The sequence below is a fragment of the Sorex fumeus genome, unplaced genomic scaffold (assembly GCF_029834395.1).
Source record: "Sorex fumeus unplaced genomic scaffold, SorFum_2.1 ptg000047l, whole genome shotgun sequence".
In the NCBI taxonomy this organism is placed as follows: Eukaryota; Metazoa; Chordata; class Mammalia; order Eulipotyphla; family Soricidae; genus Sorex; species Sorex fumeus.
In genome coordinates this window covers 27,660,553-27,671,572 of record NW_026606104.1, presented here as the reverse complement: position 1 = coordinate 27,671,572, position 11,020 = coordinate 27,660,553, and the positions used below count along the sequence as shown (strand labels likewise).

Below are 11,020 nucleotides of genomic sequence, written 5' to 3'. Positions count from 1 at the left end.
AATTTAAACACCTTTCACCATCATTTGGTTGGCCCTTTCAGGCAACCTTTGTACAAATCAATCATGTGGATCTGTTGAGTATATCACAGTCTCCTGGTTATTCCTTTGAAACCATTAGTCCTAGGAGGGGGCTGCAGATCTATCCCATTACTCTAAAGATGCTCACTATGCTTCTGGTCAGCATGGACAGATGGGAAACTAATTCACACAAAAAGGAAAAAGAAGAAAAGAAAGAAAATCAAAGTCTTGGCAAGATCCTTGAATGAGTCTTTCTCTGGTATTTGATTTTTCAAGAAGACATCTTTAAAATTTCCTGAAAAACAAAATAGCAGAGTTAAAATATAATAATAATTACTCAGGACATAGAAACTGTGCATTCTTAATTATGATAATATCAAGGATATAGCAGGAGTAAGAAAATGCTAAAATGGCAATTTTTACATTCAAATATCTTCTGTATTTGCAAATACAAATATATTTTATATACATTTATATTACAATATATAAACTATATTGTACCTGTATTGTACATACAGGTATATATATATATATATATATATATGACACTTAGGTAGGAATAAAGACTTAGAATCTATTACAGATAGAATAGCATAGCCTCCCTTTTAAACACTGAATGGGCTTACTTTCTGTGGTAAATCTCTGTGGCACATTTTCTGTTTTTCATCTTTGGGACCCTTGGGAGGGAGAAAGGGCTCTATTTTAGAGAATGAGGCTTGCAGCGGGTTTCAGAGAGGGGTTCCTGTGTTGTTTGGGCCCCATCCTCCAAGTTACCTGTCTTCTTGATGGATTTGAGGGCTACCATTACAGAACTGAAGCCTTTATGTGTCTGTGTACACAATGATGATGAAGAGATGAGCCAGCACAAAGAGGAAGGAACTGCTGGGTGTGGTACCTGCTTAAACCAACAAAAGGATCAAACTCACCATCTGCCACAGAGTCTCTTAAGCCTCCGTGTTGTTCAGGGAAACATCTGTGGTATCACTTTCTTTTTGAACCGCATGCTTTATCTTCTCTGGGGTTCCAGTGAAATTGGCCTCTATAAGAAGAGTTTCTTCATCCTGTGGACTCTCTCCATTCAGCTTTGACTCTCTCTCTTTGGATAACCCTGATCTGAATTCCACTGCTGCTCCCGACTCCTGCCACCCATCGCAGCAACCTGTTCCTGTCTTCTCTGCTGCCGACTCTGCCTGCAGCCTGGTTTCCGCTTCCTGTCCCTTCTGATCATGTTTTAGTGGTGGGACATTCCCTTCCTCATTTGAAGGTTCTACTAGAGTCCCCACTCCACTCCCCTGTGCCCCAGTTGTGGGCACCTCCTCCACCACCGGCACCTCCTCCTCACTCAGGGCTATTTCCTCTACTGCCACCTTCTTCACAGCTGCTGTTTTTCCTACCGTGTCCCAAGTTTCCTCTTCAGCAACATCTGAAAAGGAGGAGGCTTTATTTGCTTCTGTTTTCTCCTCAACCGTTTTCAAATCTGCCAACACCTCTCTCTTTTCTGTGGCCATTTCAGCCGCTGCCACTCCTCCTCCTTGGTGGAGATCTTCAGCCACTGTCACTCCTTCTGAGAAGCTCTCTTCTCCTTTCTGGTTCTCCTTCACCTCTCCTGTCCCCATTTGGAACTTTTCATCTACCTCCTTCACGTTCTCTTCCTTCTCCTCAGCCTCACCTACGATGTCTACACTTGACTTTATTACCATCATGGAATATTCCTCAGGAATGGCTTCTTGGGTTGTTGTCATGACTCCCATTAATTGTGAGCCCTGTAAAGGCCCTTCTTTTTCCCTTCCCTCCTGTCCTGAGAAACCATCTTGACCTGTAGCTGTGCACTCCTGAGCCTCATGAGCCTCATCTGTGGCAATGGGCTTCCCTTCAGGTGCCTTTGTCTTTCCTGCTGGCTCATTTTCAGGAGCATCTAACACACTTTCACCCTCTGAACCTGAGCCCACTTCTTGCTTTGGAGGAGTCACCTTCTCCCCAAGACACAGCTCTGCTCTACCTTGGTGCCCTGTGTCACTATCTTCCCTCAGTCTTTCCCCTTCTTCCTCTCTCCTCAGAGTTGTTGCATTTTTCAGTGATTTTTCAAACCCAGGGGCAGCTTCAAACATTGTCACCCCTTTCTCATTCAGTGAGTCTTCTCCTTGATACCCTACATCTTCAGTCAGTTGTAATGTCCCAATGGGCCCCTCAGATTCCATCTTATCAGAGGGAACTTGTGTCTCTTCCTCAGAATGTCCTTCCTTCGCTGTCTCCTCTTCTTCCTCTTTAAACTTTTGCTCTTCTTCTAAAGTGTCCTTATCCTGACATCCACTTGCCCTTGTCACCTCTTCTTCCTCAGATTCAGTTTCCACTGAAGGTATTTCTGACCTCTCGATTTTCATTCTCTCTCTTGCTACATCTAATTCCTCAGGTAACATTTCTTTCCTATCATCTTCTCTGTGAGACTCTGCCTCAGTCTCAGTTTCCTCCCTCGCCACCTCTTCTATGTAGAGTTGTTCATGGCTTTCTCTCAAACTCCCCATAGGGGTTTCCTGGGTCTTCTCAGAAGGTGAAATACTCAAAAGTATTTCCCTTCCCATAACTTCCTTCCTTTCTTGGCCTGTTTCCTCTCCACTTTCCAGTTTTGCCTCTTCTGAATCTTTGTCTTCCCTGGATACAAAGTCTCCCATGGGTCCCCAGTTCTCTCGATCTGTGGATGCTTCCACTACACTATCCTCCTGATCTGGTTTTTCAAGCACTTCTTCATGCATATACTTCTCCTTCTCTGCCTCTATCAACTCCAAGACCGCTTCTTCTCTTAATGCTTCTTCCTCCTGAAAAGGCTCTGAGCTCTGAGCTATCCCCTTGTTTGCCAGAACTGTATTCTCTGAACCCTGTTCCAATTCAGAAATTACTGTCTCTGTCTCCAGCACTGTTTGCATTAAGTCCTGTTGTTCAGGGGCTTCATCTTCTTCCAAACCTCCAGAGCCTTTTTCCTTTGGGCTTAATATATCTTTGAATAGACTTCCCACCCCTTCTGCTTCTACATCAGAAGCTATAACCTGAGGGATCTCTCTTTCCCCTCTAAACTCTTCTGCTAAGGCTGAATTCTCTGTGCTTGGCTTCCATTCTCCCAGCAGAGTTTCATTATCCCCTGCCTTTTCCCATAGTGCTGCATTTGCTTTTTCCTCTATTGTGTCAGCAGTCATGTGCTGGGAAACTTCATTTTCCTGCACTGCTTCTTTATTCTCTAGTATACACATTTCTGATGCAACTTGCTTAGATTCCTTGTTTGAACTGAATGCTGCCCTTTCTTCCACCACTAAATTCTTACTTGGTGCTATAAAAATAAGGTTAGAAAACAAAGTTACTTTGATATAAAAAGACAAGGGAAGAGTTAGATATAATATTATATAATGCTTATATATGAATGATTTATAAATGGTATTAAAAGGCATTATATATAAAACATTTCCTTGATGTTATGATGCTTTCATGTAGAATATATACCATAATTTAATGCTTGTTTTTCATGATGCTATCAAATTAAACAGACATATTGATATTCAAGAAAAATTGAACAAAGGTTGAAAACAATAAGAAAGGAACTCTGTCTTAAAATAATAAACTAAATTTCACAAATATCAACACACACCTACACACACATACACACATCTCCTACTTTTATTAGAATTATAATGTAGAAAAAAGATACAATTAGAAAAGCAGTATATCTTTGTACAAATAATTGTTCTTTGCTCCCTATAGCACCATAATATATCTGTCCTTGACTAAAATATGATTTCAGAATATGATTAAATATCACAATCTCAATGCAATGTGAGCTGATTATTATCCCATATGCTATCTTCTGCATTTTTAAGCTACTATGTCTAAATTTGTCTCAAAATAACTTTGTAGCTCAAGGTAAGACTTTTTATTAAAGATCCTAATTTTCACTACAGGTCAAAATAACTCCCAGTCTGCATTCAGAACTGTTTTTCCTTTGGTAAAGTGAGATCATAGAGCAAGACAGAGATGTAGTCCAGGACAATTTTCAACATAAATAACATTCTTTTAAGTACCTCATAAATTCTTATTGATAATTCCCATAAAAATCTGGGTGTATTAATCAACACACATCAATAAATATAAAATAAAAATTATCAAATTATTTACATATATTGTTGATATACACCGCCCAATGTGGGGCTCGAACCCACGACCCTGAGATTAAGAGTCTCATGCTCTACCGACTGAGCTAGCCAGGCTGGAGCGATAGCACAGCGGGTAGGGCATCTGCCTTGCACGCAGCCAACATGGCCGACCCGAGTTCGATTTCTCTGCCCCTCTCGGAGAGCCTGGCAAGCTACCAAGAGTATTCGATATGCCAGACACAGTAACAACAAAATCTCCAATGGAGACGTTACTGGGCCCGCTCGAGCAAATCGATGATCAACGGGAGGGCCCTTTACTTTACTTTTATTGTTGATATGCATTATCATTTATTACATGTATTTCTTTTGACATAATTCATGAAGAATAAAGACATACTCTGCAAAATGTCTAAAATATGTTTCATTTTCCAACTGTAAAATAATATTTGGGAAATAGAATCTTCAAACATGATCACCTTAAGAGTTTCTATCAATAATTTTTAATAGAAAACACTGGGTGAGATGTTATAAAATATGCTATCATAGCGATTCATTCTGCAAATTATGTAAGTTTATGAAGATAGGCAAATATCTTCTTCATTTCTTTCTTATTTTCTTGCTGCTGCTTTTGGTTAGCCATTTCACTCTAACTCATCACCAGCAATCTACCAGAAGCCTCAAACACTCATCTTATTCATTTCTTCCCTATCCTAATAATTCAACCAGGATTGTGTCATTGTTCCATTTCCTCTCCTAACAAAAAAATGTGACTATGCTTTTTGCTTTCCCTTGGTCTCTTGCAAGGACTACAATAAAACATTTTGAAGGTAATAATAGCTGATATTACAATTCCCTTAAAAATGTACTTAGAGGACAACTTTTGATGTTTCTTTTGAAGGAATAAAATAGAAATTTCAGTTCTATTAATGGGGGCTGGGGTTGACCTTCATAGATTGTCCTCAGCAGTTCTTTCCTACATTGTACCTAGTAATCCTTGAAGGAAACAGTAGTACTGAATGTTCACTCAGAGAATTCACCTGAGAAGTGGCCAATTCACCTGAGAAGATAACAGCTCATTTTATTTAACTGCATTATTACTCAAATGGAGAGAAAATCAAATGGAAACAATGAGAACATGTCAAGTCTTTGTAATCGTGTATCTGTTGCTAGTCAAATTCCTTCATGGAAAACATACTAATAAGTCCTTTATGTAAAAACACTCTGTCCCCTCTTTTGCAGAACCCTAAATTTATAGCTTAATTAAAGAAAATTCTGTAAAATGGGGGAATAAAATTTCCTAGACATCATGGAGTAATATGTATGCCTAAACTTCAGGAGAAAGAGCTAATGGCATCTGAAGTATTATAGGAACACACACACACACACACACACACACACACACACACACACACTTGAAACAAGGGGAAAAGAATGATTAAAGTTTTCACAAAACATTATCAGTATTAAAATATGTCTCCTTTTTATAATGATAACTCTTTGGGCTTTTAAAAAATAATAGGAGTGCTAGCAGTATTCACAGAGTAGTTTGTTTTAGTAGAATGAGTGTATATCTGGGAGTAACAAAGACCTGTGTGAGAAGGCCAACTCTGCCACTTTCTAGATGTATGAGCTTGGGGAAAAACACTTCTCTAATCTTTTGTTCTCTTATCTATAAAAAAGGGAACATCAATGCTTAACTCACAGAACCCTTGTGATAATAAACCATCAAATGTTCAACAATGTCTGGCACATAAGGAGCCTAATAAATTGTCCTTCCATGCTTTTCTCCCACTGCTTACAGCATATTAGATATTCTTAAAGTTAATTTGATAAATAACAATAACTAGACAGCATTGCAGGTAGTTAGGGGTAGAGCACTAGAACTCTGATGGCTGCCCTCTCTAAAAGATATGGGTTCTCAAGTTAAGAGCTCCCCTCTGCTATAGTATCTTTATTGCTTGGTTGTCACCTAGACCTCTCTACATGGCCAGAGTGAAGAGGAAGTTTGGGGAGACTGCACAGATTCAGATATTAAACAGCAGAATATCTTTTATCTCTGACTCAGGAATCTAGCACCTTCTGCCAGTATTGATGAAACTAAAGCTTACTAATTTCTTTATTTGAAAAGAGGGTAAAGTCTCAAACACACCATTGTGTTTAACGGCTATCACCAAAAATAGAAAATGGGAGTAAAGTGGACATGAGATGAATAAGGTGAACAGCTTCTCAAAACACATATCCAAGTCAGAGTATTTTAAATGATTCAATAAATATGGGAAAACCTGACTTCAAAGAGCCAGGTAGTTTGACTAGATAAGTATGCATCATGGCCCATGAGTGACTCTAATTGGCATCCTTGCAGCTGGAACACTCATCATCAAAATCCAGTCAGGCATATGCTGAAGAAAATAAATTTCTCCTAATTAAAAAAAATATGAAGTCCAAATAAATTACTGTGAAATGGGCCATTGCTCTTCATACTTTCAACTGGTCAATTAGGCAAATCCTCCTACCTTTTCAACTAGGAGACAAGCCATGAAATAAGCTGATTTGCACATTCCTATCATTATTTTGTTATAATCAAAAGTCATTTTCTTGCATCCTATGTGCAATGTACTCTAAAAGGAAAAATGTTATTCATATACAATGTCACTTTTCCTTGGTTTGTTTTTGGGCCAAATCTGGCAGTGCTTGGGGTTTACTCTTGGTTCTGTGCTCAGGCATCACTCCTGTCAGGGACTGGGGGACCATGTGGGCTACTGGGAATCAAACCCGGGTCAGCTGGGTGCATGGAAAATTCCCTTCCCATTTTACTATTAATCTGGCCCCATACAATAACCACCTCCAGTCATCAATTATTCGTTGAAAGGAGAATAAAAATGGGAAAAAGGAAGTAAAGTAAAGTAAAGGTCCTCCCGTTGATCATCGATTTGCTCAAGCGGGCCCAGTAACGTCTCCAATGGAGACTTTGTTGTTACTGTGTTTGGCATATCGAATACGTCACGGGGGGCTTGCCAGGCTCTGCCCTGCAGGTGAGATACTCTCGGTAGCTTGCTGGGCTCTCCGAGAGGGGCGGAGGAATCGAACTCAGGTTGGCCATGTTGGCTGCATGCAAGGCAAATGCCCTACCGCTGTGCTATCGCTCCAGCCCGGGAAAAAGGAGAAGGTGAAAAATGACAATTGTGTTGTCTTTTGCAAAGAAATCCTGAAGGTTTTTCCCAGGTGGCAAAGTGACCTTACCTGAACCTGTGTCAGTCTCTGGCTTCATCGAGTGATCCTTTCCATCATCTGTAAGGCTAACACCAGGCTCAGTATCATAGTAGCTATGGCAGCTAGATTCCAAGGCTTCAGATATTATCTGTCCAACTGATTGGAAATCACATAAAACATCAAGAGGTATGAAAAAAGCCACGGGGACGTTGCTGAGCTCTTTTGCATCATTTCAGCAAGTGATATTGATTTAAAAGCATCACATTAAAATATGACCTTGTTTTTTAAGAGCTGTAAGATTAAACAGTGCCCAGGCTATGATTTAAAAAGGAAAACACAATAGATCACAAAGAAATTCATGCAAAGAAATATTTTCATTTTAAAAAAAGACAAGTCATAGCAGTGACAGATTTGTAAAATGCACATGCAATGTAATGATTGAAAAAGCAGGTTACTTGCCTTTTCCTCTCTTGAAATGTGTTATGACATTTATGACACTAATAATCACTGATCTTTTAAATTGCTAGACCGATCAAAGATAACTACACTATGAGCATTTAATCCATTAGTAGATTTTAGTGATTTGACCCTGTACTCTGGGTGTATAGAGGGGAAAAAATGCTACTGCCCTGTTCCTAAAATTGTGACAGTAATAGCTGTTGTAGAATTTTCTCCTTTTCTGGAACTATTTCTATAGAACTAAGTTCATAATTATAAATAACTTGGTTCAAATTCCATATTCTGAACTAATTTTTCCAACTGTAGGGCTAGATCTTTCACCTAAGCTTCAGCCTTAGTAACCCATCAAAAAGAATCTCTGCTTGGTACTGGAGCACTAGTACAATAAGAACCTTGCGTGGCATGCTGCAGACCAGGGTTCAATTCTGTTACCCCCATATTGTTCTCTGAATTCACTGGCAGTTATTCCTTAAGGCAGAGACAATAGTAAGCCCCGAGCATCACCATGTGTGCCCAACCCCATCTCCCCCCCAAAAGAGTATTTATTCTTTTGGGAGAGGATTAAATGAAATAATATATGTAGACTACACTTATCTTCACTAATTATCAAATCCCGGTGAACTTAATAGTAGTGATGTTGATGGTGGTGATTATGAAGAACAGATCTATTCCTATTAAGCCAGTTAGTTAGATTATAGGCAGCATCCTAATGTCAAGTATGTCTTCAGTTTCTGAGACCTCCCTGTCTATACCTATTTTCTGATGACCTAAGACCTGAAATCTATAACCGGCTATTATTATACTTTCTGATTAACAAACACTCAAATAAAAGTATGCCTAGATAACTACATCTTCCTAAATAAGAATATATTATCTTTAACCTTTCCTTCCTTTCTCACTCCTCCCCTCTCTCAAATAAGTCTATTGATTCAAAGATTATACTTCAAAGAAAACAGAGCTAGAACACGATTTCTTGCCCAACTTAAAGTGAATTGTTCAGTGATAGTTACTGATCTCTTTGTATTTAAAAATAGTATAGTATGGCAAAAGAAGGACACTGGGACAATTGTTGGAGGAAGCAGGCATTCTGGTGAAGGGTGTGGTGCTGGAATGTTTTACGCACAAAACCCTTTTCAACAGGACACTCTTTTGAAGAGTATAGTAGATATTGTATGCGTGAAATTTTGTCATCAAGAGTATTTTAAATCATGATGCCTAATAATAATTTTTTAAAGATAAAAACATCTGCTTCTTGTGGCCCTTGAAGGAAGTTGAATGACTTTATTAATTTTAAGAGGACAGCAAGAAAATTAAAGAGCCACAACATAGTTCAAATGCATTCTTTTAAAAGCATATTTGAGCATCCATTTTCCTCTTTTAATCAATATGCCAAATCAAAAAGATTTTGCAATAATTACTTTAAAAACATATACTTGTGGTAATTAAATTAGAGCTCCTCATTAAATGAGCCTTTATTTTAGAAACTTAGTAAAAATAGTATGTATAAATTAAATATCATCTTATTCACTGTAATAACATTAACACTGCATAACTATAGAATTTAAAATAAGCAGTGTTTTTAGATTTTGCATGTAAATATTCTTGGCTGACTGTGCAAATGAACTACCAAGGATTATAGAAAAGGGAGATGGGAGGCAGTCTGATTTCTTAGCAATTACACGAAATTTTGTTTCATAAGAAACAATAAAAGGTCCCCTTAGTACTGCCATTAGTGATCCCCAAGCAGAGAGCCAGTAGTAAGCCTAAGATCTTCCAGGTGTGTCCCCAAAATAAAGAAGAAAAACCAATAAGACACCTAGGGGGTTCTAAGTAGTCTATGGGTTATAAAGAAATATGGCTTGCAATAAAAATAATAAATACTAAAATAAACAATTAGCATCTATTGAACCAAAGACTGCTAAAAAGCCAAAAAAGACTAGAGTGATCTAAAAATTACAACCCACTCTGAATTGACAGTGAAGTTTATAGTCCCTCTGCCTCTGGACTGTACTCACCACTTGCCCACTCGTGCTGGCTTGCCCCTGGAGTGTTAGTCTTTGGAAGTAGATGAGAGCCTGTACAGTTAGGCATTGCCTGACTCAGATGCAGCAAGAATAGGACCCTGGTTAGAGCATCAAGGACTTACTAAGTTTAAGACCAAAAAGAAAGAGGCCTCACTTGGTCATTTTTTTTTCTCAGATGTTCTTCTGAAATGAAAACTTTAAAGCAAGAGCATGGCCAGTGTCTAACCTTGACCATTTTCCACCCATAATACTGATGACTGTGCATGCTGAGACTCTGGTACCTGCTCTGTCACACATCACTTTGTTTCCTCAGTGATTTAGCCCTTCATCCCTCAAGACTCCTCTCCTTTACCGCTCTATAAAGGTGACCATTAAAAGCAAAGGTAATTGTCAGTTCTCACATTTTAGTAGCAAAATGGATGGGACTCATGCAGGAAGAGAACTTTTCCATTCAAATGACAGAGGTTATTTGAAGATTTTAATACGAAAATATTTTTAACTAAGAATATTAGATTTTAAAAGGAAATCACATTTTAAAATAATATACACTGTATTTCTCCTAAATCTTGAAAAGATTCTAAAAGACCATAAAACAAAATTTTTCTAGTTTCACTATGCAGAGAGAACTGTAAGTCAAAATTTTGATAATATCTCTAAGTATTTATTTTTACTTTACATTTACTATAGATGTCTGTTTGCATCTCATCTTTTTCAGTTGGAAATATAGTCTATCTGCTTCGACATATGTTATCAAATAAAAAGTATTCTTCAATAACTGCACAAGATATTCCGATAAGGTTTTAACTGAAATTGATTAAGCAATTACCTGGCATTTTTTTATTGATGTATTTCCATTTTTATGTTATTTGAAATACCCTGTATGTTAATTTTTTTATTTCAAACTATTCCCTAAGGAGAAATTTCTGGAATTATAATTGCTGGATTAAAAAGCATGATTTTGTCCAGAAAAGATAGTACAGAAGGGATTAAGACTGTTGTCTTATATCCCACAGTGCTTTGAATCACTGACTACACATAGTCTCTCCCAACCCCCCTGGGGTCACACCTGAGCATAAAACCAGGAATAGTCCCTGAGCACCACTAGTGTAACTTATAAATCAGAAAATAAACAGATATCATAATTTCTGTTTGCTTTTGTTTTGGGAAGGGGGG

The 11,020-nt window shown here is 38.1% G+C and overlaps 1 protein-coding gene and 1 non-coding gene across 2 annotated transcripts in view; both read right to left on the bottom strand.

Annotated features, from left to right (window-relative positions):
- Nucleotides 1–225: 225 nt before the first annotated feature.
- ERICH3 (glutamate rich 3) overlaps nucleotides 226–11,020 on the bottom strand; it is a 138,627-nt gene continuing 127,832 nt past the window's right edge. Inside the window, exons 13-15 of the mRNA XM_056123401.1 lie at nucleotides 7,395–7,520; nucleotides 945–3,337; nucleotides 226–313 (exon numbers count right to left, since the gene is read on the bottom strand). Coding sequence (XP_055979376.1) covers nucleotides 963–3,337; nucleotides 7,395–7,520 — 2,501 coding nt within the window. The 3' untranslated portion in view covers nucleotides 226–313; nucleotides 945–962. The remainder of the gene's footprint in view (nucleotides 314–944; nucleotides 3,338–7,394; nucleotides 7,521–11,020) is intronic.
- On the bottom strand, nucleotides 4,196–4,268 carry TRNAK-CUU (transfer RNA lysine (anticodon CUU)). Its single transcript has one exon. It is a non-coding gene; the product is annotated as a tRNA-Lys (tRNA).